Source organism: Pseudogymnoascus destructans (assembly GCF_001641265.1).
Source record: "Pseudogymnoascus destructans isolate 20631-21 unplaced genomic scaffold scaffold_1, whole genome shotgun sequence".
Taxonomy (NCBI): Eukaryota; Fungi; Ascomycota; class Leotiomycetes; order Thelebolales; family Thelebolaceae; genus Pseudogymnoascus; species Pseudogymnoascus destructans.
In genome coordinates, this window is record NW_020167520.1 from 1,374,574 (window position 1) to 1,402,236 (window position 27,663).

The 27,663-nt window shown below is 47.5% G+C and overlaps 4 protein-coding genes across 4 annotated transcripts; 3 read left to right on the forward strand and 1 right to left on the reverse strand.

The window, feature by feature from the left end:
• Positions 1-7,307: 7,307 nt before the first annotated feature.
• VC83_00351 (uncharacterized protein) lies at positions 7,308-7,679 on the forward strand (the record flags this gene model as incomplete). The annotated part of the gene is made up of 2 exons (XM_024464045.1): positions 7,308-7,421; positions 7,470-7,679. 2 exons carry the CDS (start codon positions 7,308-7,310, stop codon positions 7,677-7,679), a joined length of 324 nt encoding a protein of 107 aa, XP_024328443.1.
• A 6,387-nt stretch (positions 7,680-14,066) lies between these two features.
• Positions 14,067-14,583, reverse strand: VC83_00352 (uncharacterized protein; the record flags this gene model as incomplete). The annotated part of the gene is made up of 2 exons (XM_024464046.1): positions 14,067-14,219; positions 14,275-14,583. The coding sequence occupies 2 exons, from the start codon at positions 14,581-14,583 to the stop codon at positions 14,067-14,069; spliced, it is 462 nt and encodes a 153-aa protein (XP_024328446.1).
• A 400-nt stretch (positions 14,584-14,983) lies between these two features.
• On the forward strand, positions 14,984-17,710 carry VC83_00353 (uncharacterized protein). Its single transcript, XM_024464047.1, has one exon. It carries the CDS (start codon positions 15,138-15,140, stop codon positions 17,445-17,447), a length of 2,310 nt encoding a protein of 769 aa, XP_024328445.1. The 5' UTR covers positions 14,984-15,137; the 3' UTR covers positions 17,448-17,710.
• A 4,301-nt stretch (positions 17,711-22,011) lies between these two features.
• Positions 22,012-24,883, forward strand: QNS1_2 (glutamine-dependent NAD(+) synthetase; the record flags this gene model as incomplete). The annotated part of the gene is made up of 3 exons (XM_024464048.1): positions 22,012-22,041; positions 22,100-22,232; positions 24,621-24,883. The coding sequence occupies 3 exons, from the start codon at positions 22,012-22,014 to the stop codon at positions 24,881-24,883; spliced, it is 426 nt and encodes a 141-aa protein (XP_024328440.1).
• Between the last annotated feature and the right edge of the window lie 2,780 nt (positions 24,884-27,663).

The window sequence follows — 27,663 nt, forward strand, 5'->3', positions numbered from 1 at the left end:
TGAAGGGCCATCGAGTGGGACGTAGGAGATAGAGTGTACCTATTGACCAAAAATTTAAAAAACTCTTGTCCTAGCCGCAAGCTGGGCCAACAATGGGTCGGACCATATATGGTGTTGGAACGGATTGGTTACGCATTTCGATTGGAACTACCTACCGGTTCTCAAATACACAATGTGTTCTCACCAGACGTCCTCATGAAGGACCCGAACAACCCCCTACCTGGTCAGGATCCGCCTGAGCCTAGCAGCAAAGTGATAGATGGCGTAGAGGAATGGGAAGTGGAAAAGGTCCTCACTGTGAGGCTCCGCTGGAAGCAACTACAATACCGGGTTAGTTGGGTCGGATACAATCCGAACCCAGAGTGGTACCCAGTGTCGAACTTCAAAAACTCTCCCCATAAACTCAGAGAATTTCACACGGAATACCAAGATTTACCAGGTCCACCTCAAGAACTACTCGGATGAGTTACGGCATGGGAGACGGGCGACGAACAAAACTATGATCACGGGAGGGAAAACAAAGCGGAAGAAACAGAGTCGTTGCTATCTATGACTCTAAACTAAATATCCTCCAAGCCAGGTCGCACTTACCACCGTAACCCTTGCAGGAGTCAGCCTTTCCAAACGTCTCACAGTCGTCGCAACAAGCAGCTACCACCATGAGAGACAAATGTTCGAAGTGACCCCACGCGAAGGGCCAGGCCCGAGTTCCCTCTGACACAGGGTCTTTCCTGACCTAGGCCCCGTAGGCCACCCCAATTTCCCTATTCTCCCCCTCCTTCCTCACATCACCCCGAGTCGGAGCGACTGCGGGAGCAGCAGCGGTGGGCAGTTTGCCCACAGCAGCCACCAACTCCCCCAAGAAAGCAGGGAAGCTCTCGTGTTCCATCCGCAGATGGCGCAGCGACGACAGAATTTGCTGCCCAGAGTCAGCACCAAAACAACACAAGGGGAAGGTGGTATACTCACGGCAATCCCCGACTCGAGGGCAGCCCGAGTGGCGCGTGACTCCTTGTAGAGGTCACGCTCCACCTCGGAGCGGAACTTTGGAATGCTCTGGGCGGCCAAGAGGGACACCCGATTTGCCTTGGTGGCGGCGGCTGCGATGTCGGCGGGAATGAGGGGGGTGGCCTCTTCGGCAGTGTGGAGGGCCGCAAATTCTTCCCCAAGGAACCAGGGCAGCTTCCACCAAAGTCAGCAACGGCCAACCAAACCAAACACCGAACCCCACAAGAAAACCTACCGGGACGCAAGGCGAGTGCTGCGCCATGCAGTACCCACACTTCAAACTGGTTGGGGACCAGACGCAGTCGTGGGACTGAATCCCACAGGCTTTGGCCCGAAGGCAGTGCAGACAGAGCAAGTGGAAGGTAACCATAAGGGCCCTGGAGGGGGCGGGAACCGGCATCTTCAAATTTGGAATCAGCGATTCCGTCAGCCCAGCACAAGTTATCAACACCGCGCCAACGCGCTCTCATCATCTACTCGTTCGTGTGGATTGGATGTATACTATCCAATCTATCAGTATCACATCATGAAACGGATGGGGAGGGGCCACTTACTGGTCTCAGGTGGGAGGGTCGCTGGCGTTGTTGTTGTAAGAAAAAAAACAAGAGGAAGTGGGCGAAGCGGAATACTCAAATGTTGGCTTACAACAATAAACTCTGAATTGGGCTAGCGCGGCCACTTCTTCTTTCACATTTACGACAATTCTACTCAAATGTGTAGCGGACACCTTCCGGTACTGTTTCGGACCTCAAGAACAAACCTGAGATCGAACAAAAGCGAGCTCCAGTTTCCAATGCCAAACGGACCCTAACGTGATACCACCTCAGAATTCCTGCTGTGGCAAACAAAGCATCTTCCCGACGCGCACGAGAAACGGAGTTGTTCCGGACGCAATTACCAGCCAACATTCTGATACCAAAGAACGCTCCGCTCATGGATACCATTCAGAGACGTTGCAGACATGATACTAGCCGCGTGCTTTGCGGACAAAGCACTCTCTCAGGAGGGGGGTAGTGTAAGGATGCCTGTCCCTTGGTGACGGAAAGGATCCGAGTCGGGCAGGTCACGGTCACATGATAAGAGTTAAGGCAGGTTAGCCGAGTCGGACCCGTTTCGGGTACTTACGGGTATTGACCCAACGGGGTCACTCTCCCTCAGTGACAGAAGGTATCTGAGTCAGACAAGTTATGGTCACGTGGTGAGAGTGAAGGCAGGTTAGCCGAGTCAGACCCATTTCAGGTACTTAAGGAGATTGACCCAACGGGGGTTCCTCTCTTCATCTTTTTTGTATCCTTCATAGTAGACCTATAGGATAGCATCCGTTTAGCCTCCGACTCACACTCTCGTATGCTATTACTGTGAGCTGGGTGCCCTGTGTCCTTACACGTACTGTGCTGCAAAGGCTTTACACCTTTGGCCAGACACAGTCCTTCAACGTGTTAATGGGAAACTGTCATGGAGAGAAGCTTGACAACAACAACAACTGCTATCGCCAGCGCAAGAGCAGACACTTTTAAAGTGGATTAAGGTGCTAACAATTAGTGGATATGCTCCTAGTCACCGTATATTGCGGGATATTGCTGACGAAATCTGTGTCAACCGATGCCACGTTTTCGAACTATCGCACCCTAACAGTCAACATGCCCAACACACGCATCACGAAGAGATTCCAAACTTTCCCCTTGGACAAGACTGGGTCCCACGGTTTATAAAACGACAACCACATTTACAAATCCAACTAGGCAGACGGGTCGAAGCACAAAAAATGAGTGGAGTTACAAAAGATGTGTTAACGGGGTGGTTTGACACGTATAAGGACCTTGTGGCACGTTTAGGAATACAAGAATACAACGTGTATAACATGGATGAAACTGGATTTTCGATTGGCACTATTGAGTGTACTCTGATCATCGTTGATTCTACACTCCGTACATGTCACCAGGCACACCAAGGCCGGCAGGAATGGGTGTCTGCTGTTCAATGCATCTGTATGGATGGAACGACCATTAACCCTCTTATTATATTCAAGGGTCGGAACGTCTTACAAAACTGGATCCCTCCTGAGGTTATCGATAAATGGCACTTCTCTGCTAATAGAAAGCGTTGGACAAGCAACTTACATGGCATCGAGTGGTTAAAACGCGTATTTGAACCAGCAACGCATGCGAAAGAGACATCTAATAGCACAACAACAATGGTTACTCATATGCGATGGCCACGACAGTCATATAAGTGGAGGCTTTATATCCCATTGTATGCAAAATCGAATATCTATCCTTGTCCTCCCACCGCATACTTCGCATGTGTTGCAACCACTCGATGTTGCAGTCTTCGGACCATTCAAAAAACATCTCACAAGTGCGCTCTCACATTTGAATGAAGCGCAACTTACACGCATACAAAAAGCAGAATGGTTATCTGCATACATCAAAGTGAGAGCAATTGCGCTATCTACTCATAATATTACATCTGCGTACTGGTCTACAACCTTTCCAACCTCAACGGGTGATCCGGATGGTGACGCTCCAACAGACAGATGGGACAGATGATCGACTAAAACACCAACTGAGTACGATATTTTTGACACTGTCTTTCAGAACAGTAGTCCACCCGACTGTTCTACATTGCGCAAAGCGAACACTGTCCTGGTTGTGGCCTTAGAGACGCGTACAGTCCTAAACACACCCACTACTCGATATATCCGTCGGTTGGCTGATGAGACTGAGTGACTTAATACACGCAACTTCTTACACCAACGCGAGGCAGATAACCTACGATCAATAATACAAACACGGAGAGCACAGAGCAAAGGGAAACGTGCAATTTTAAAGGGCCAATTCCACATAACTACAGAGGAATTACGCTCCCAAGTCATTGAGGCTGAGGAGGCCACCCAGAAAGTGACTACCAAAGGCAAGAGTACAGCGACAAATATCACTGTTGCAGGAATCAGGGTTCAGAGCCACGGAAGCGACTGGCGTGGCACCCACCCACATATATAGTTCTCAGTAGTTGTAACCTATATACTTCAACTAATCAACAACTTGTCTACCACCAACACTTCCAATGACCTCCAAGGTATTTACAAGATCAGAATTATCATTGAGTGTTGATTTGTGCAGTCCAATTCACCAATCCGTCAACAGACTCGCTGAAGTCAGTGTTTTTGTTACAGCACCACAACCTCAACCTCAAACAGTTTTGAAGTACGCTGAAGAGGATTGTGGCTCTCTTTCTTTGAGTTATATCCACACTGTTTATTTCACTTTATGTCCTCTGCGCTCGAGCGAGAACAACTTTCCGAGATCTTTGAAGACGCGACAGATCAACTCCCAACTTCATCTCAAACTGAATTTCGAACACGACTGCAACTACACCAATAGCCAATATGTCTTCTACAACTATGGTGAGTCTGAATACGACTTCGCTGCATCTTCCAGAGCATTTGAAGCTCAAGGGTGAAGAGAATTACACCAACTGGAAGGAACTTATCGTTAACATCGCCCGAGGCAACGGACTGGCGAAATATATCAATGATAGATGCAAGAGGCCAGAATACATCGATGAATTCCATGAGGACTACGATGAGGCCACAGATGGAGACAAGCTCAGGAAGTATGAAGCTTGGGAGAAGGGCAACGCTCAGATGCAGCTCGCGATCCAATATAACTGCAAGACGATTCCAGGAAAAGTGGCGTCTGCAAAGGACACAGCGCTTGAGATGTGGAGAGCCCTACAACAGCAATACGAAGGCTCAGGTTCAGTCCTGAAGTACAATGCAATTCAGGATTATGTTCACCTCAAGTACGAGAATTTCTCTTCGCTTGACACATTTATTATCGCTGTCCATGAACCTATCGACAAACTTGAGAGTCTACAATGCCCTCCTCATGATGATTGGCTTCCTGTTATGTTTATAGCTTCTTGTGCGAACAAGTGGTCAACTTGGGCAGAATGCCAAAGATCACTCCTTCAGTCTCCAGATCACCGCATCACTCTCGACTCTCTTATTGATGACCTCACAGATGAGGTGAGATCGAAATCGACTCCTACAGGCTCGAATGCCTTGTACGGAAACAAATCTCAAGGAACGGGTAAGGGCAAAAACCCAAGCAAGGACAAGAAGAATGGAGATCGACCATCTTGCCCACATTGCACAATGCCGAAACCTTGACACTCACCTCAAGACTGTCTCGAAAATAACAAGGAGAAGCGTGATCAGTGGGAGCGGAAGAATGGGAAGAAATGGACCCCATATAGGAAGCATATTGAGAAAAAGAAAAATGAAACCAAAGATGAGGGCAATGACTCTAAGAACTATTTCGACCTCGTAGCTTTCTCAATGCCTGCCAAATCGAACACTATAAGCAGAGATAGGTGGTTATTCGATACAGGAGCAAATGAGCACATTGCAAACAGTCTTGAGAAGTTTGACACTTATGAAGAGCGCATGGATTTACCATTCATGAATAGAGCAAATGGACTTGTTCGTCCTCAAGGCTGTGGCTCAGTTCGACTTTTTGGAGTAAAGGGAAACAGAGAGAAGACCCAAATTACCCTCCATCATGTCATCTATATGCCTTCCTCACCAGTTTGCCTGTTTAGCGGAAAGAAGCTTTATAGCAGCGGAGGTCATCTACAGAATGGCCAGCTTCTCGATAACCATGGCAATGAGATGGGCACAGTTGACTCAGATCTGTTCCTTTACGAATTCAAAATGGAAGCAAAGGAATCACTTATCCTGCCCTTGATTTTACCTGCTGCGATTGAGCAGAAGAACACAGACATTGAACTTTGGCATCGACGCCTCTGTCATCTTGGACTCGATAACGTCCGCAAGACCAAAGACATGGTAAATGGGATCTCATATAGCAAAGAAGGCACTGCCATTGCGACGAGGTTGTGCCAGCCATGCAAAGAGGCAAAGCCAATCCGTCGAGTGAACAAAATTTCAGCTCGACTAAGACCGAAAACAGCTCTTGAAGAAGTTAATTGTGATGTTGTTACTGTCACACCTCACGGACTCCACGGAGAGAAGTATGGCATACTGTTTACTTGTGGAAAGTACAGTGTCCGCTATGGATGGACCTTTAAGAATAAGGGTGACGCGTACAAATGCATTGTCTGGATGATTCGACTTGCAAAGACGCAATACAACATCACAATTAAGAGATTCAGAATGGATGGAGGTAAGGAATATGCTCCTACCCAGATCGATGAGCTTACAGCAGATCTCGGAACCATCATTGAGCTGTCCACTCCATTTTGCGCATATCAAGACGGCACAGCCGAACGAAGCTTTCGCACCATTTTTGAACGTGTTCGATCCGCTGCAATTGATCTGCTGCAATCGATCAGTGAATTCCTGAATTCCTATCGCCAGAGCTGTTTCAAGCTGCCATTTACATCTCAAACAGAGTAGCCACTTCAACCATTGATGGGAAGACACCATTTGAAGCATTTTGGGACGAAATTGAACCAGGGGTGAATCACACACCTAACATCGCCCACTTGCGAGTTCTAGGATGCAAGACGTATGTTATTATCCAAAAGGAACGCAGAGTGCAAAGCCAGAAGCTTGCCTCAAGGGCAGAAGTCGGCATTCTCGTTGGATATGAGGGTCTGTAAGGACACAGGGCACCCAGCTCACAGTAATAGCATATGAGAGTGCGAGTCGGAGGCTAAACGGATGCTATCCTATAGGTCTACTACGAAGGATACAAAAAAGATGAGGGGGGAACCCCGTTGAGTCTGTTTCCTTAAGTACCCGATACGGGCCCGACTCGGTTATCCCAACCCTAGCCCTGAACCTTCCACCGCAACAGGTCTGCATCGGCCCTGAACCCTATACACTTACCGTCCCCCACTATAGTGTAACTCGCTGTATGCTCCTCTACTGGTTTGAAACCCCACCGAGTCGGATTCCATGCTTGTAGTGACCGGAACAGTTCTGAGACAGGTTCTTCGAGTATCTAGGTACGGAGGCATCCTTACAGGGTCATAACATTTTTCGAGTTTACGTCCCCTCTCGAGCTGGAGAGAAGATTATAAGAACTTCGCATGCTCAATTTGATGAAGGCAGTGGTTTCATTACAGAGCCAACATTTGACCAAATCAGTGATGAAAATGTCCAACCAGCCCACAACAACGCAGTGGAAGAAATGGATGAACTGCGATACCCTCCACCTTCTGTCTCAATGAATAAAGCTTCCATTGTGAGTGCACTCCGGAACTCTTCTTTCTGATACTACTAATCTTGAGGTTCAACCCCCACCAACCTTGCTCTTGCTGCCATCGCGATGCCTCCTCACAAGAAGGCGGTCATTGACCCTGCTGGTCTCCTTGGGATTTGTGACACTCTGCACGGCATTCAGCGTACCTTGCGCCATAGCAACGACCTGGTTAAGGCCCTGGTACGATTACCTTCTGCCTTTCTTCCGTTCCTCTATTAACATTTGTAGCACCCTCACAACCCAACCATCGTCGACTGCCACGAATATGAGAGCAGTGAGAGCAAGCCTGAATCTGAGGCTTACCCTGGCGAGGACGACGGTGACTCTGACCTTGAGTGTGCCCTTGGTGGTGGTGCTGCGGAGGATGAGGACACTCTCCTTGACGACGATGATAAGGTTGTTGAGCTCGCGGCTGGCGAAGCTGACGGTGCCGTGTGAGCCCCGCTCACCCTACACATGCCCTATTTGTAAGGACACAGGGCACCCAGCTCACAGTAATAGCATATGAGAGTGTGAGTCGGAGGCTAAACGGATGCTATCCTATAGGTCTACTACGAAGGATACAAAAAAGATGAAGGGGGAACCCCGTTGAGTCTGTTTCCTTGAGTACCCGAAACAGGCCCGACTCAGTTATCCCAACCCTAGCCCTGATCCTTCCACCGCAACAGGTCAGCATCGACCCTGAACCCTACACCCTTACCATCCCCCACTATAGTGTAACTCGCTATGTGCTCCTCTACTGGTTCGAAACCACACCGAATCGGATTTCATGCTTGTAGTGACCGTAACAGTTCTGAGACAGGTTCTTCGAGTATCTAGGTAAGGAGGCATCCTTACACTATTCTGCGCCCCCTCTATACTTATAGATTCGAGGAAATAGCCCTAAAGAAGGCATGGCATTATGTGAATTGACGCTTTTTATGACGATCCTGCTGCCTGTTGTGCTGTGACTGTGTCCCCCTTGCCTCCCTGCCATCTCTCATGATACGGCTCGAGTAAGGACACGTGAAACGTTGGGTGGACCCCCATTTCTATAGGAAGCTGAAGCTGGTACGCCTGCTTCCCAATAATCTCTACAATCTTAAATGGCCCTACACGCTGTTCTGAGAGCTTCCTATTTGGCCGTCGCAACCTTAGGTTCCTTGTTGATAATAGCACTTGGTCCCCCATACTGTACTCTATGGGTTGTCTTCTCATGTTATGCTGCTTGGTCTGCGCCTGGGTCACTTTAAACCAGTGTAGAGCTAATGCTTCCCGCTCAACCTGAAGCTGTATCACCCGCTCCCTTACTTCGGGTGCATCCCCCTTCTGAGGGGCGTCCACGACACTCACGTCTCCTATCCGTGGGTTGAATCCTTTTAAGGCCTGGAAAGGGGAGGTCTTAATTGTAGAGTGAAGTGAATTGTTATACGTGAATTGGGCGAGTGGTAGTAACACTACCCAATCATCTTGGAGGCTCGTAATGTAGAACCATAGGTATTGCTCAATTGTTTGGTTCTGCCTCTTGGTTTATCAGTCTGTCTGCGGGTGGAAGGCGGTGCTCAAGTGTCACCATATTCGCAAGTAAAAGCAGAGTGCTGCCCAGTAATTGCTTGTGAATACAGATCCTTGATCTGACACAATTCCTTCTGGGAACCCGAACTCAGGAATGACATAGCGGACGATTAACAGTGCCAAATCGTGGGCGGTAATTGTCTTGTTTGTTGCAACGTAGATAGCGTACTTACTATATCGGTCTACTACTACAAGTATAGAGTCGTACACCTTCTTTGTTATTGGGTGTAGGCTTGGGGGTAAACCGGTAATAAAATCCATAGTGATCTTCTTTCCAGGGCCACTTGGTAGTGGGAGCGGTTCTAGTTCGCCATATGGGCGGTGGCGCTTCGTTACCATTCTCTGGCATATTTGGCAGGTTTTGACATACTCCTTCACATCCTTATTTATCCCTGTCCACTTGTACTTACGCTGTAGTAGCTCAAGCATTTTAGTTACACCAAAGTGTCCAGCTAGCGGGTCGTCATGGTGTATCCGTAGCAGCTCTTCTATGAGAGCAGGGTCTCTTGGTACCGGGATCTTGCCATCTTGGTACAAGACCCCGCTTTCGGGGTGTAACACCCACTCTCTCTCTATGCCATTATGGCGAGGATGCCCCTTTTCTATCCTCTGGACTCGGTTCCCAATAAACGGATCACCGTTCTGTAACTGGGTGATGATCTTGCAGAGGTCGACTGAAGGCTCTTCGTATGGGCCTTCTCCTACCACTCCAAGCACTGCCCGGCAACGGGATAGAAGAGCCTGTGGCTGACCTGCGCTTCTTCCGCAGAAGGGTAGCATAAATGTTTCTACCTCGTAGAGGATATCTTTGGTTTCCGTTCGCTGACTTGCTTTTGCAAAGACTGCGCGGACTCGAGTATTCTGCTGCGATGCATCGCTCTCACTGTTTCTAACAGCCTCACTCAACCCCACTGACAGCTTCTGCTGTAGTGTAGAGCGCAGTCCCTGATACGCCTGGTGTTGGCGGTCGAGGTCTACGACTCAGACCGTCTGCAGGGTTTGTATGGCCAGGCCTATGTTCAATCTAGAAATCGAAACCTGCAAGGAACTTGATCCAGTGAGCCTGCCGGTTATTGATCAATACTTTCTTCATGAAGTAGACCAAATTGTTGTGATCAGTCCTTACTGTCACTGGAAAATTGCTATCCTGCATGTAGTGGCGCCAATGCTTAAAGGCTGCCACAATGGCGAGGAGCTCTATGTCATGGACATCGTACCTGGTTAGGATTGCTGCAATAGCCATTCCTGAACTGTCCATCTCTAGCCTAATAGGCTGCTCTGGGTCAAAGTGGCAGAGGAGTGGAGCAGACGTGAAGGCTAACTTTAGCGTCCGAAAAGCTTCCGCTGCCTCACCGTTCCATATGAACAGGCCAACTTTCTTTCCCTTCTCACTGCCTTTTAGCAGCCCTGTGAGGGGTTGCGATACTCACCAATACCCCTCGATAAACCTCCGATAGAAGTTCGCAAATCCAAGGAAAACCTGAAGGTCTCAGAAGCTTGTAGGCTTTGGCCACTCCGTGATGGTTTCTACCCATGAGGCGTCCATTGATACCCCCTTAGTAAAGACAATGAACCCAAGGAATTCTATTTCTGTAGTTGAGAACTTGCACTTCTTCAAGTTGCAGTAGATGTTAAACTTCTGAAGGCGTTCGAGGACAGTGCGGACGTGTTGCGTATGATCCTTCTTGTGCTTCGAGTAGATCAACACATCGTCAAGGTACACAATACACAAGACGTCCACAAGTCCTGCAAGTGCCTCATTAATATATGCCTGAAATTAGGCGGGGGCGTTGCACAACCCAAATGGCATCACTAGATACTCGAAAAGGCCGTACCTTGTTCGGAAAGCTGTCTTCCACTAGTCAGCCTTGCGGATCCTCATCCCTGGTACGCATCCTTTGCATCAAGCTTTGTGAACACCACCGCACCACTTAGCCGATCGAGGATCTCTGATATGAGGGGTATTGGGTGCCGATTCTTAATAGTCATTGCGTTAAGACCCCGATAATCGACACACAATCGCTTTGAGCCATCTGGCTTTGGTACAAAGAGGATTGGGGCACTGGCTGGGCTTGTAGAGTGTCGAATCCAGCCTCTTTGCAATGAATCTTCAATGTAGACGCGGAGGATAGACAGCTCCTTTGCGGATAAGCTGTATATTGGACCCCAGGGGGGTTGCTTCCCTGGCTCAATATCAATTGCGTGTTCCTTACGCTTTGAGTATTCTGGCAGCGACGCAGCCCCTACGTCGTCAAAAACATCTGTGAAGGACTCATATTCCCCTGGCACTTCTTGCGTCTGTGGTTCACTGTCGTCCTCTGCGATTCGGTGTAGCATAGCCACATATACGGGTTCGTTACGGTCTCATAACCCTTCCACTTCCCTGTGTGAGAAATATTGAATGTCTTCTACAGGGAACCTCCAGGTTCCCTCCCTCCAGTCTATCATGGGATTCTCGCAGTACAGCCACAGATACCCAAGCATGAGGTCATATTTCTCAAGGACTGTTGTGACGAAGGAGTGTTCTCCTTCTCGGATTACATCCTCATCGTCCTTAACACGGAGGGTAAGCTGGGCCTTCCCAAACAAGGGTATTTCCTGCTCGCCCACCCCCTTTGCCATCGTAAAGTTTGGCTCCCAATTGCCCCCAATTTCCTTTGCGATAAGGTGGGACATTAAATTCTCTGTTGTGCCGCTATCAACGAGGGCATGGAGCATCCGCCATGCGACTGCTCCCTTCACATCTACGTACGTGAACAGGCTTGATGCGCCCCTCTCTTCAACTCCAACTGATGGGGCTTCAGTGGAGGAATCTAGTTTTTTGACCCTAGGGGTCCTTCTGAGTGTACAGCCCGGACTCGGGAGCTGCTCTCAGCTTGCTTAGTGAAGCACTGAGCTGCTCTGTGGCCTTCTTACCGCAAGTAAAAGATAGGTTATTCTCCCTTCAACGCAGCTCTTCCGCGTCAGAAAGGCGGGCATGCTTCGGGAAGGGCCTTGAGGCACCACGGTTCTCACCTGAACCCTCTGCCAACCTCTTGTAGGACCTGTCACACTTCCCCTGCGGTTTTTCCTCCCTCTTCCCCGCGCTTTCCCGGGGGCGCGCAGCCTCAGTCTGCTCGAAACAGCCAGTTAGCACAATGAGTGCGCCCCGGGACCGCGGGATCTCTGTATACTGGAGGACCTTCCTCTGGACTTCAGGGCGTAACTTCATAAGAAGGTGTTGCACCCTGTGCTCCTCACTATATGCAGGCAATTCCGCCTCTAACGTTTCAAGGTAGGTGGCGAAGGCTTGAGCCGACTGGCCGCTTCGTTGCCTCGCCTCCTCGTACTTGATCGCTGTTGATATGGTCCTATTCACTGGGTCCTGGACTAGATAAAGGAGGAACCTCTTGAATTCCTTCCAGGTCTTCTGAAAGTTAGGCTCCTTTTTGTGCCGGAGCCAAGCGTCTCGGGGTTCCCCCTCAAGCCACGTAGCTGCAAAGTCGCAGCGGAACTTGTAATGGTGGGTGAACCAGATGTGAGATTCTAGCCACCCAAGGAAGGGATTATTTTACTAAGACAACACACTGTCTTAGGAAACAGAGCCAAAGGGTCATAGCTTAGACTATTCCACAACACAGCAATCAGGTGTATGATGTAGTGGAGTGGTTTAGACAAGTTGTAACCAATGTTGAGTCTGAGAACTCAGGGATAAGTCAGAGGTTAGCACCTCACTGACTTTTCAGAAACAAGGAGTAACAAGATGAATGCTTGGAAGCTTGGAAAAGATGTGGAAGTATGTGATAGTCGATTTACTGTATTGTCTGCTTGCCCTTTCTTAAGGAAAGGGCAATCCTATTTATGCTAAAGGAGTGTAGTTCTCTCATTTTCCAATACTTTCCATGACTAACCAGGCTTGGTGACTGTAGTCGACGTAAGAGAATCCCATAGAACCATCTCATAGGTTCCTAGCCTATAGGAAGTAAAAGGAGGTCCAAGGTCAGAGTACCCCTATAGACAAATTATGTCATAACTTAACCAATCTTGTGGGTAACTAAGGAGCGATGACGTGTAATCAATCATAGAGGGTTGTAGAAGCTTTTGGAGCTATCGTTCATGTTCCTAGGCCTCTAGTTGATAGACATATGTCATGTGTAGTATTAGCCCAGTAACTAAGGAGTGTGTCATGTAATGAATCATAGAGGGTTGTAGAGATATGCTATGTGGTCATATCGGCCCAGTAACTAAGGAGCAATGATGTGTAATGAATCATAGAGGGTTGTAGCAATCGTTGAGTAGTATTGCTCTTGTTGTTGGTGTGACAAGCCAAAATATGTATAGTGACTTGTAGGTTTGAGGAGGAGATTTCTAAGTTTGCTCTTGAGTTTGATAGCAAACTGACCACAACGAATGTCAGTATGACAGAACTCGTCTGTCCTAGCTAGTGGTTCAAGGCGGAAGGCGAGCTCACAGCTCGTAATGAATTCATTATGTTCGCGGACGTTCTTCCCTCAGTATTCAGGTATCGCCCTTGACCTTAGGCTTCGTGGTACCTGTAATGGTGGGTGCACCAGATGTGAGAATCTAGCCACCCAAGGAAGGGATGAATTTACTAAGACAACTTAGGAAAAAGAGCCAAAGGGTCATAGCTTAGACTATTCCACAACGCAGCAATCAGGTGTGTGATGTAGTGAAGTGGTTCAGAGAAGTTGCAACAAATGTTGAGTCTGGGAACTCAGGGGTAAGTCAGAGGTTAACACCTCACTGACTTTTCAGAAACAAGGAGTAACAAGATGAATGCTTGGAAGCTTGGAAAAGACGTGGAAGTATGTGATAGTCGATTTACTGTATTGTCTGCTTGCCCTTTCTTAAGGAAAGGGCAATCCTATTTATGCTAAAGGAGTGTAGTTCTTTCATTTTCCAAGACTTTCCATGACTTACCAGGCTTGGTAACTGTAGTCGACATAAGAGAATCCCATTGAACCATCTCTTAGGTTCGTAGCCTATAGGAAGTAAAAGGAGGTCCAAGGTCAGAGTACCCCTATAGACAAATTATGTCATAGACAAATTATGTCATAGACAAATTATGTCATAACTTAACCAATCTTGTGGGTAACTAAAGAGCGATGACATGTAATGAATCATAGAGGTTCGTAGGAGCTTTTAGAGCTATCGTTCATGCTCCTAGGCCTCTAGTTGGTAGAGATATGTCATGTGGTAGTATGAGTGATGTCATGTAATGAATCATAGAGGGTTGTAGAGATATGCTATGTGGTAATATCGGCCCAGTAACTAAGGAGCGATGACGTGTAATGAATCATAGATGGTTGTAGCAATCGTTGAGTAGTATTGCTCTTGTTGTTGGTGTGATAAGCCAAAATATGTATAGTGACTTGTAGGTTTGAGGAGGAGATTTCCAAGTTTGCTCTTGAGTTTGATAGCAAACTGAGTGCAACGAATGTCAGTATGACAGTACCCCAGCATGCGAAGTAGAGCTTACAGTAGTCATAACGCTTCGTTCGTCCGACCTAAGAGTGTGGGGAGAAGCCTCCTCTTGTCCTACGCGCTCTAGGCGTTCCTGTAGTCGACGGATTCGCTCGCCCGCCTCTCTCAGCTCAAGTTCTCGCTGTAACTCAGCTTCGAGGGCGAGGGCCGTAGCAAGCTGGGCTTCTACTCCAGGGGAGCTGTGAGCCTGGGATAAGGAGCTTGATGCCCCTGACTCCTCAGGTGCGTTCTCAAGCGCAGCCACTCCGCTACGCTCACGCTCAAGGCTCGCAGCCACTTCCCTACAGGTCTGACGTGGCGGCATGGTTTTCCACTTACTTGACTTCCCCCTCTGGGCTGTTCTTCCCAATCGTAGGAATGGTGTGGTGTTCAGAATGTAAAAGAGCCTTGGCTGAACAGGGCAGTGGGAAGTCACGTTGTAGATAGTTATGTAGCCAAGCTCTCTATTGATACGAAGACTGAACGCTGCCCTTCCGATTAAGGGCCGCGTTCCTACTATATATGTTCCTGTGTGGGGTTCGGAGGGAAGACCCTCCGCCTTGGCACTATATCGCACGTGACAGGTCTTGCACGTGAGGCTACTTGTGACAATCATGTACCAGAGGATTGTCAGGTGACAGTCACACTATTCGTCGTCGTTTGGACACTAGTAGCGATAAGATAAGATCGTTCATCTTATCTTATCGTACATCACAGCCAAATCTCCATGATGCATTCTCTGGAAATATATCGCCCACCACCACACCGTACAACTTTGCCACTTCTCATGCTTGTTCGCGGCTTGAGGCCTGAATCAAAGATATCCACTCCATTTTGTCCAAGCCCAAGCCCAAGCCCAGAGGGTAGACGCAACTCGCTATGGCGCAGAGGGCTAGGCGGCAGCCTCAATCCGTCGCATCGACAATTTCCTCAAGGCACGCTGGACACCGCATTTGCTATCGCGAATCTTCATCAGACAGCGCCGATGAGGTAGATAAAGGTGCTGACTACGAACCTTCTCGAGCGAAGCGTGCGAAAACCTCGTCAAATGCGGCTTCTGCGAGACCCCGCCGCCAGCGGGGAGCGCGGGACGAGTCGGACTCGGACGAACAAATATTGGACGAACAATCTCCCAAGAAGCGCCGTCTACAGTCTGCCTCTCGAACCTCGGCCATAAAGAAGACTATACCAAAGCCGAAGCCCGTGGTTGACGTCGATCGATACAGCGCCGGTGTCATGCCTCCCTGGCAGACGCTACCATACCAAATACTTCTTCAGATCTTCTACTATGCGTCTTATCCGCTTGTAGATGTACGCACTTTCAACCAGACGGCTAATTGGCAATGGCTATTGCAGACCTCCAAGTTATGTCGTTCGTTCTCAGAGCCCGCCCTTACCATACTATATCGCTCGCCTTGTTTGACGCCGATGGATCGAGCTCACACCCTCTGCGACTTGTTAAAATCCGACCAATCAAATATGCTGTACAATTATCGTTCGAAAGTCGAGAAACTACAGGTCGAGGTTCTTCAAACAGCAGCTTATACGTTGACTGGCTGTGGGGTTCTGGACCTGTATGGGCTTGTTTTCCACACCCCGCGTCTTGTCGACCTCGAATTATACCATCAAAAAGACTTCTCTCCATATCGGGAGCTAGATGAGACAATAAAATGGAGCTATCCACCCCAACTCTTCGAGGCATTGGCCAAGAACATCGATGGCGTTCCGACTCGCCTTCAAAGCTGGCGCTGGAGCTCGAGGATGGTCAGCAAGCACCCCAATCCGGAGTACGATTTGAGAAGAATCATAGAGCTGCATCAGACGCCTTGTTTCATGGGTTTGCGGAAGGTAGCATTCATCAACTACCAAGCCCCAGTTCGCCCAAAGAAGATCACTGCAGAATTCGTGGCGCCAGAGCACGTGAAACGACTCGCCGAAGCAATATCACATCTTCCCAACCTAGAACATGTCATTTTTGAAGCAAGCCCTCTGCTCAATCACGAGCTGCTTCTTAGCCTTCCAAGCAACCTGAAACATCTGGACATTATTGCCTGCAGCGAGCTAGCATCGGATGATCTGGCCAAATTTTTGGTGACGCATGGGAGACAGCTTCGGACTCTCACTCTCAGCCACAACCAGTCACTAAGCATATCGTTTTTTACCATATTAGGAAGTGCATGTCCGCACCTTGTCAGCTTTCAGATGAACCTGACATACTACAACCTCCACGCGACCTTCAAAGATTCGGAGCCCTTCTTTGACCAGTTACTGCGCGAGAACGAGGTTCCTACATGGCCAACGACACTCCAGACGCTTGAACTGATCCAACTACGGAAATGGGACGTCGATGCTGCCGAGGTCTTTTTCCGCAGCTTGCTTGATAGTGCCGGGACGCTTCCTCACCTCCGTACCCTGGTGATCAAGGCCATATTGGATACCATCAGCTGGCGAGACCGCGGAGGGTTCCGCGACAGGTGGCAGAAGGCCTTTGAACGTGTTTTCAAACGGAAACCTGCACCGCCGAATCCCCATCTCAGGTCAATGGGCGCGTACGCAGCGCATAAAAAGCAATTGGCGGAACCACCAAAACCTAGACCCCAAATCATAGACCTAAGCGACGATGACCTTCCTATGTCTCGATCAACCCGAAAACCCCGGTCGACGACAATATTTGACGAGGATGAAGAGCCTAAGAGGCGAACTCTACGCTCGGCCAATCCTCCTCCAAAACGCCGCCGAGTCCTTGAACGGCTGTGCTACAGGGAATCCTCCTCCGAACCTGAAGTCACGCCACCTGCAGGGCAATCACCTGCACTAAATCCTAAATCTCACCATGCCGCGCGCGAGCTCGCTGCCCTCCGCAGCACCGCCGGCTTCCACGGACCCAAAGCGCCGACTCCCTCGTCGCGTCTCCCATCTCTCACGAGTGATGCTTCTGATTCGGATGATGCGCCGCTGGTGCACCGAAAGAGGGGCAGCGACAGTGGTAAGGAGAAAGAGAAAGAGAAAGAGATACCGAAACGGGAGGTGATTCAGGGCATGTGCGAGGTTGTTGATTTCAAGATTGATAATCTGAGGCCGACGGAGAAGCAGTTTCGAGAGGAAGATTTCCTGGACAGCGAGCCGGAAGGTGATGAAGATTGGGATGGGACGAATGAAGGTGGTGCGGGGGATGGATACGCATGGTGAATGGTCAGTGGTGTATTAGTTTACAGTGGAGGTTATGGGCGGTGAGGTTGTATGATTTTGATTTACGGCGTTGGGTGGTAGCGGTGGTTATGGTGGCATGCCATCTGATTTTTATGGTGGGAGGTATACTGGTATAGGTTATGGTGTGACGTTGTCAATGGGGAATGGGTTCTGATATGGGCGGGGGTCGAAATATGGGATTGGCATTGTATTTACTAGTAAAACGGTTGTGCTGGGGCGACGGAGGATAGTCTTGCTTGGGGGGTAAAGCATTATAAATAACTTTACTAATGGTATGGATATCACTAAAGCTGTCTCGACCAGGCATACACAGCAACGCCATGACTCTCGTTCTACAAACCCGGAGGCAAACTCACGTCAATGTCGGGGTAGTCCAGTCAATCCACTTCGACTTATCAAACGTGAACCCCCCACCGTTGTTAAATACCGTGGTAATCACGTCCTGGTCGAGCAGGAACGGGTTCACGAAGGCGGTAAGCTCCGACTGCTGTCGTGAGTTAGGTCAAGTACGTATTATATGAGCTCCTCTTCCTCAATTAGGGTCAATGGACGTTGTTTACTACGTCTACCAGCTTGTGGTTGGCTTCTGTGTATGCGACAGGTAAGTGTTACATGTAGGACCTCATATAGCTGCGTAGCACGTTAGATGGACAGTTTGTGGGGTGATTTGGTAGCTTAAATGGCTAGTAAAACTCAGCTTTCATTCATTTCTAAGGCATCTTTTTGTTGTGGTGTAGTGGAGTAATTAGGTTTGAAGTTGCGATTAGGGTGCGTCGTGGGGAACCTAGACTACTGGTTCCCCTAGACTATCTGAAGCCTCCAACCCTAACGTAAGTCGTGGCGTAACGGTGAAAATGGCGTAAACGGGATAGTGGGGGAAGACCGACCACGAAGAAAGCGAAAAGTACAGTATTATTACTTTAGTATTCAACTATAATGCATTCATATACTTCTTCTGGGTTCTCATCCTCCTCGACATTCTCGGTTTGGTCAGGTACAGTGATTGTAACACATAGTCACTGGAGGTCATTGGAAGTGTTGGTGGTAGACAAGTTGTTGATTAGTTGAAGTATATAGGTTACAACTACTGAGAACTATATATGTGGGTGGGTGCCACGCCAGTGGCTCCCGTGGCTCTGAACCCCGATTCCTGCAACACACCCCTCTGGTGATATTGTAGAAAACATATCAACAGTTAGTAGCACCCCTAGTTCTTCATCCGTAACCTATAATCAGTCCATCTTTGGAAGCTGTTTAAGCTTGATCAGCTCAATGAATCTCTGATGATCCATCGTTGATAGTGGCTTCGTCAGTCCATCTGCAGCCATCTCCTTCATATACACATAATATAGATCAACAAGGTTTTCCTTCACTTGATTTCGGATGTAGTGGTATTTGATGTCGATGTGCTTCGTTCGCTGATGAAACTCTGGATTCTCTGCAAGTGCAAGAGCTCCTTGGTTGTCGCTGATGATTTCCGTTGCGAGTGCATCCTTCTTCTTATATCCAAGCTCCTTGAATACCTGTCGAAGCCATGCTCCTTCCTGTGCAGCCTTAAACATAGCCACGTATTCAGCTTCAGTAGTCGCAACTGCAACGGTTGGCTGTCTCTTTGAAATGCTCACAATGACGCCTCCACAGAAAAGGTAGACGCATCCTGTGTGAGACTTGCGCTCGCTTCTGTCGCCTGCGAAGTCTGCATCGACGTATCCTCTTAATTTCATAGCCTCATCATCCTTCCAATCGCCTCCATAACAGATGCACAGATGAATAGAGCCTGCAAGATACTGCAGACAGTGACAAGCAGCTGCAATATGCTGTGGCGAGGGGTTTGCGAGAAAACGAGATAGAACGGACGTGCAATAGTTGATATCCGGTCGAGTGTTCGTGGCTAGATACATTAGAGATCCAACCATAGACTGATACAGCTTGATTTCGTGAGCTGTAGCTTTGTCTTTGTACGGAGTCATGAGAATTTCCCATCCTTGGGCACAAGGCGTCTTCACCGTGTGGCAATTCGTCATTCCAAAACGGCTGAGGATCTTTTGAGTATATGCATCCTGCCCAAGGTAGATCTCTCGCTTCTTTCTATCTCAATGAATGCGGAATCCAAGGAAGTATTGTGCAAGACTGAGTTCTTCAATTGTGAACTTTGTCTGCAACTCATATTTCCACTTACTTAAGTCCTCGTTATCTTTGCCAATAATGAGGCAGTCATCAACATAAGTGACAATGATGATCTTTGTGTCCTTGTTGATGAAGATGCATTGGTCTGTTTCGAGTGGTTCAAATCCAAGAGATTGGAGTGCTTTGCGAAGCTTTTTCTGCCAGAGACGTGGTGACTGCTTGAGACTGTAAAGCGCGCATGATATCCTCCTTTGAAAGCTTGACACCATTCTCACACCATCCAGGAGGCAATTCGACATATACCTCTGCATCAATATCATTTTCAAGGAATGCAGTGTCAACATCCATCTGTTCAATCTCAAGATCGAAACGTGCAGCGAGGGCAACGGCGATTTTCCATGTGGCTGATTTGCAAACTCCTGCAAAGGTCTGCTCATAATCCTTTCCATATCTCTGCTCATAGCCCTTTACGACCCATCGAGCCTTGCGGCGAAGGATTTTGCCATCTCAATCTCTTTTAGTGCGCAAAACAAGGCGTCCACCAAGGACCTTTTTCCCTTTTGGAACTTTGCTTTTATGCATGACTTTCCACACTTTCTTACGAGTAATGGATTGATATTCAGAGGCAATGGCCTCATGCCAGAGATCTGCATCAGATTGAGCGAGTGCTTCTTCCATGGTTTGCGGATCTGAGTTGTATTCTGTGCCTGTGAAAAATGCATTTTGGAAATCTTCGTCTTGATATTCCTGTTCTTCCTCTGCATACATGGCATTTCGAGATGAAGCAGGATCCTTTGCTTGGCTTCTCGTGACTCGATTGTGTTCAGCAATAGGAACCCAGACTTTGCGAGTTTGGGTCTCATGCTCGATTTCTGCATCTGGCTGATCTTGAGGAGTTTCAGAGGAGCTCCTCGGAGGCGGAGTTGTTGAGGTTGTGAGGAAGAAAGGAAGGAGCAAAAGTGGGAGGAATTCACCCAAACAGCACAACCACAACATGCGCAGGCAAGACTAGCCCGATTCCTCAGGCTGTAGCCGGTGCCGAAGCCACTTGGCAGTACCCATAACTTACAATACGGCCCGACCTCACATCTCGGGCTCAAAGGGGCTTGAGCCATAAAGGGGGTATAATTGTCACAAGTACCCTCATGTGTAGGACCTGTCACGTGCGCTATAGTGCCAAGGCAGAGGGTATAACTATCTACAACGTGACTTCCCACTGCCCTGTTCAGCCAAGGAACACTGCACTGCAATCTTGGGCTCCATAGTTAACACTGTCATACTGACATTCGTTGCACTCAGTTTGCTATCAAACTCAAGAGCAAACTTAGAAATCTCCTCCTCAAACCTACAAGTCACCATACATATCTTGGCTTATCACACCAACAACAGAAGCAATACTACTCAACGATTGCTGCAAACTCTTCTACTACATCTGTTTATGCTACATACATCACGGCATATCATTTGGACACTCATTGAACAAGTTATTAAGAAACTCTCCTCCTTAAGGGGGTGGGCCAATACTACCACATGGCATATCTCTACCAACTAGAGGCCTAGGAACATGAACGATAGCTCTAGAAGCTTCTACAACCCTCTATGATTCATTACACGTCATCGCTCCTTAGTTACCCACAATATTGGTTAAGTTATGACATAATTTGTCTATAGGTACTCTGACCTTGGACCTCCTTTTCACTTCCTATAGGCTAGGAACCCAAGAGATGGTTCTATGGGATTCTCTTACGTTCACTACATGATTAGCAAGCTAGTTGTGGGTCGCACTTGATTTCTAATACATTTACCAAGCCTGGTTAGTCATGGAAAGTCATGGAAAATGAGAGAACTACACTCCTTTGGCATAAATAGGATTGCCCTTTCCTTAAGAAAGGGCAAGCAGGCAATACAGTAAATCGACTAGCACATACTTCTACGTCTTTTCCAAGCTTCCAAGCATTGATCTTGTTATTCTCTGTTTTTGAAAAGTCAGTGAGGTGCTAACCTCTGACTTACCCCTGAGTTCTCAGACTCAACATTTGTTGCAACTTGTCTAAACCACTTCACCACATCATACACCTGATTGCTGCGTTGTGGAATAGTCTAAGCTACAACCCTTTGGCTCTGTTTCCTAAGACAGTGTGTTGTCTTAGTAAATTCATCCCTTCCTTGGGTGGCTAGATTCTCATATCTGGTGCACCCACCATTACAAACACGATGGCTGATTTGTGTTCCTCTGAGACAGCGGAGTAGAGGGCGTCGATGGCGTCCAGGATTAGAACGCGGGGCACTGCTCTCATGATAGAGCACATTGACTCATGGCCATTTCTATGGCGTAAGAAGTTGAAATGATGCTCCACGGAGTCATAGACGACTTGCATCACAATTCAAACAAATCCCAAAAAGATCCAAGAGCAAGATGGGCCACCTTATCACTGTTGCGACATGTGTATGCTCCTTTCCCTGTTTCCTCTCGTTGAAGGTCCTTGCTCACACACTATATGCAGAGTTTAAACCAGTGGGCCCTCGACTTTCAGGGTAACCTGCAAAGAATTATTGAAAGCATCAAGAAGGCGAAGCTTGCTGGCAGCAAGCTCAGAGTTGGCCCAGAGTTGGAAGTATGCGGATATGGATGCTTGGGTATGTGCTGTATTTTTTGTCATTGGGTCATTCTTCTGCATATGCACCTTGGATATGAAACCAATTAACGATCCAAGAAACCATTAGACAGGAATTCCTACCCTATACATACAACTGCAATACTCCATACGAAATGCTTGTTAAGCTTAAGGACCATTTTGCACCAACCTCTAGAGTGTCATACTGACATTCGTTGCACTCAGTTTGCTATCAACTCAAGAGCAAACTTGGAAATCTCCTCCTCAAACCTACAAGTCACTATACATATTTTGGCTTATCACACCAACAACAAGAACAATACTACTCAACGATTGCTACAACCCTCTATGATTCATTACACGTCATCGCTCCTTAGTTACTAGGCTGATATTACCACATAGCATATCTCTACAACCCTCTATGATACATGACATCACTCCTTAGTTACTGGGCTAATACTACTACATGACATATCTCTACCAACTAGAGGCCTAGGAACATGAACGATAGCTCTAAAAGCTTCTACAAACCTCTATGATTCATTACACGTCATCGCTCTTTAGTTACCCACAAGATTGGTTAAGTTATGACATAATTAAGTTATGACATAATTTGTCTATAGGGGTACTCTGACCTTGGACCTCCTTTCACATCCTATAGGCTAGGAACCTAAGAGATCGTTCTATGGGACTCTCTTTCATTAACTACAGTTACCAAGCCTAGTTAGTCATGGGAAGTCTTGGACAAGGAGAGAACTACACTCCTTTGGCATAAATAGGATTGCCATTTCCTTAAGAAAGGGCAAGCACACAATACAGTAAATCGACTATCATATACTCCTAAGTCTTTTCCAAGCTTCCAAGCATTGATCTTGTTATTCCTTGTTTCTGAAAAGTCAGTGAGGTGTGGAGAGGAATTTGAGGAGGCAGAATGATCGCCAGAGCTGCCACAGGAAACGCAAACTCCGTACGATGCAGAAGCAACAATTTTATCTCCTCCACAAGACGATAGACCCCAAGATGACCAACAGAAGGAACAGCAAAATGGAATGGAAGACAGACAGCTCCATACTCCAGAAATGATGCCAGAACGTTCAGAGGATGCCGTACAGAGGCATGAGGTCTACCTTGCAACCATTGCCCATCCAGAATCGAAAGTAAGCCTACATTAAGCATTCATTGTAGGAACGGATTTCCACAAACGCAAAATACACTGTACGGACCTACCAGCAGCTCCGAAATTCTGGAATCAGCTTAGAAACCACCCTCATAGGCATTGGGTTTCAAGCTGCAGCCACAAAGGAAATTACAGACCTATGGAAGCAAGAAATGTTCACTTCAGTACAAGATAACTCCGTACGAAGCTTTGTAATCCCACTCATGTGGGTATTTACATATAAATTCAGTGTTGCCCGAGTACTACTCGTTGCGAGTACTACTCGAGGAATTACTTGAGTAGTACTTGACTCGAAGAAATCTGAACTACTCGAGTAGTTGCCAAGACAGCCAAGAGAGCGGGGTAAGGACGTAGACAGAATTATAGCATAGGCAAAGTGAAGCTTTCAATGACTTGAATATTACTGTGATACTTACCATCGTCAAGATGAGCGAGTCTTTGCTATCACCGCCGCCCCTAGACGACCCGAGCGTATATGAGAATGCCTCTCAAGATCCACTCTTGCCCCTACCACTTGTACGCATGCCTGTATGGCCTCAAGACCAACTGTTACCAGATTCTGACTCAATCCTCTTTGCAAAGGGTCTATACTCTCATACTATTCTTGATAATGCGCCTTTAAGAATATCATTTAAGTGCTTGCAGCCACATTGCACATATACACCATCACAACCTACAAAGATGCAGACAACGAGTAATCTTTGGAAGCATTTAAAGACACAACATCCAGCAATACATGCACAATATAAGAAAAAACATGTTCAAGACGGAGATACACAGCCTTCTTCTTCAACTACAGCTACATTCTTCCAGCCTCACAAAGTACCTAGCAATGCACCAAATTCATCAAAATTTAGAGAGCTTCTACTCTCATTTATTGTGTCTAATAACCTACCATTGCATACATCTGAGAGTCTATCCTTCCGGCAGCTTGTTAGCCATTTAAATCCAACAACACTTGTAATTGGACGGACGACAATTGCAAGAGACTTGCAACAGATATTTTGCATTCATAAAGCACGGTTACAACTTGAATTACAGCAGCATACTGCACAAGGATATCTTTAACAACTGATACTTGGTCTGCACGCAACTATTCTGAATACGCTGCAGTAACAGCACATTGGATGTCTGATAAGTGGCAGTTAAGATGTACAGTCTTAGATGTTATTGAGCTACAAGAGCCAATACATTCTGGTGAATATCTTGCAGGGCAGTTAATAGCTGTTACAGATGACTATGGTATTACTCCTGCAGTTTTTACTATCACTCGTGATAATGCTTCTGCAAACACTACCATGCTCTCAGAATATGAGAACTTAGCATGCAAGAACGAAACTACATTACAGCAACCATGGGCATATACAACAAAAGAAGGCGATGTCAGATGTATTGGGCACATTATAAACCTTGCTGTTCAAGCTGCTTTAACATCGTTAAAGGCAGTACCAGCAGATGAGCCAAACGCATACCGCCTTGAGTATGGAGCTGCCTGAGTTCCATCACTACCAGAAAATGAGTCAGTAGCTGTTCTTAGCAAACTTCGGCGTCATATATATGTGTTTCGCAACTGACGACAATGGAAGGATGCCTTAAAAAAGCAATGTGAAGCTGCAAATATTGAGTTTAAGCAGCTTAGCCTCGATATGCCAGTACGATGGAGCTCAACATATTATATGCTTCATTTAGCGTTAAGATTACAAGGTCCAATAACAGCTCTCTGTGCCTCTCAACATCTTGATTTAAGTATGAAAGATATAGCTTTAACAGCATAAGATTGGCAAATGTTGAAGGCGTTATTAGATTTTTTCTATATCTTTATACGCCCAACAGAGAAGCTACAAGGCTCTTCTTATCCTACTTTAAATTATGCTGTTATACAGTATATGAGAATGACGCAAAAGCTTGAAGTCTTTAAAGCTGGATATACAGAGAATAGCACAATATATGATGCTTGTTTAGCAGCATTAAAAAAGCTTAATGAGTATTATACACTTGCAACAAATCAACAGCGGAGTCATTCAACTATAGCTACAATATGCGACCCACGTTATAACTTTAACGTATTTGATATTATTTGGCCAAAAAGCATTTAAGACACGTGAAAAAGGCGGGCAAAAGCACAATGGCAAGACTGTTATTATAAATATTCAGGCAAGGCATTAGACATCCAAGCAGCAAAGGTTATGGAAAGTATCCAAGATGTGGAATTAGAAGATGACAATTCTAAGAAGACAGAGTCTGATTCTGAGGATGAGCTATATGTCTCACAACGGCAGCCAGATTTAGATCCAGAATGGAAGCGCTGGATGAACGAGCCAACTCTTGGGCCTAAAATTGATATACTTAAGTTGTAAGGACACAGGGCACCCAGCTCACAGTAATAGCATATGAAAGTGCGAGTCGGAGGCTAAACGGATGCTATTGTATAGGTCTACTACGAAGGATACAAAAAAGATGAAGGGGGAACCCCGTTGAGTCCGTTTCCTTAAGTACCCGAAACGGGCCCGACTCGGTTATCCCAACCCTAGCCCTGAACCTTCCACTGCAATAGGTCGGCATCAACCCTGAACCCTACACCCTTACCGTCCCCCACTATAGTGTAACTCGCTATGTGCTCCTCTACTGGTTCAGAACCACACCGAGTCGGACTTCATGCTTGTAGTGATCGTAACAGTTCTGAGACAGGCTCTTCGAGTATCTAGGTAAGGAGGCATCCTTACCCCCCATCTTAAGAGAGTGCTTTGTCTGCAAAGCACGCTGCCCACCTATAGTCCGGAACCCATCCGGGTAGCCTCTGTGAGCTAGGCGTTCTTTGTCATAGGGTTTGCGCGCGTGGCCGCATTAGTGACAGCCGCATTGGTCTGATGTGACGGGAGATGGAAAAATAGTCCTGGGGCAGTAATACCGTATCTGTCACGGGTACAGGGCGACTCGGGGTCGGGTCGAGCCTGTGTCGAAGGAACGCGGTCGAGGGCACGGTGAAGGCCTGACGAGTCAGGCTACGGGTATAGAGCTGCTCGGCTCCGTTACGGCACTGAGCCACACTACGTTCAGGCCACACCAATTAGGCTGAGACACATAGGCACCTCCGAGTCGGAGGCGGGTCGGTTGCGGACCGCCCGTAAGCCTGCAGTATATAACAATAGCTGAGCCCCCATTTTAAGGGGGCTCAGAGTTTAGTCTGTGGAATACCATATTGATTGCTACCTACCGGTCATAGCACGCTGTCCAAATAACCCCTTACAGTATCAGCTCCGTCTGGTATGCGACTACTTTTTGTTTTCTTTGTTCCATCTCTGGCTTAGTGGTGATGGTCCGAATGAGCACCGGGAGATCCTACAGGTAGGCGTGGAAAGTTCCCCATCGCACAAGGAGGGTGGCTACGCTAACCCGATTCGGGTGTCATTGTTGTAAGACAAATCTGAGTTCAGAGCTTCGCCCACTTTCTCGTTTTTTATTCCTTGCTTCACAACAACAACAACGCCCACAAACCGCCCTCCGAGACCAGTAAGTGGCCACTCCCCGTCCGTTTCTTGATTGTTTACTAACTGATTGTATAGTATTTACACAATCTGCATGAACGAGTAGGTGATGGGAGCGCGTTGGCGTGCTGGTGATAACTTGGGCTTGGCTGACAGAATTGCAGATTACAAAAATCGAAGATGCCGGTTCCCACCCCCTCCGGGGCCCTTACGGTTGCCTTCCGCGTGCTCTGTCTGCGCTGCCTTCGGGCAAAGCCCGTGGGATTCAGTCCCATGACTGCGTCTGGTCCCCGACCAGTTCGAAGTGTGGGTACTGCACCGCGCAGCATTCGCCTTGCGTGGTTGTACACCGAGTCGTGAATGTCACCGAGTCATGAAACTTTTTTATACCCACCACTGTAAGGTATAATTAAACAACCACAACATGTATTAAAACTAAAACTATTCAGAATCTGATGAGCTAAGTACTTCTATGACCTCCTGACAAGTTCGTGCATTATGGCCAGCCCCCCCGCAAGTGCCACAATGTCGTACACCTGGTTGCCCCTCATTCCTACCAACCCCTCCAGAGCGCTTCTCGCGATTTATTTGCTCCGTAACTGCCCTTTGGGACAAATCATCATGTGCATCCCCTACAGAAAGTGCACACCCTTGACGGACACGAGACTTTTTAGCCCTCCGGCGTTTGCTAAGAGCTTCGTTTGCTGCTCGAAGGGTGCGGACTTCAGCTGACAATAAAGTCATTTCATGTGCCAAAAAATCTCTGTCCCTTTAGCTAATGCAGTAACAGT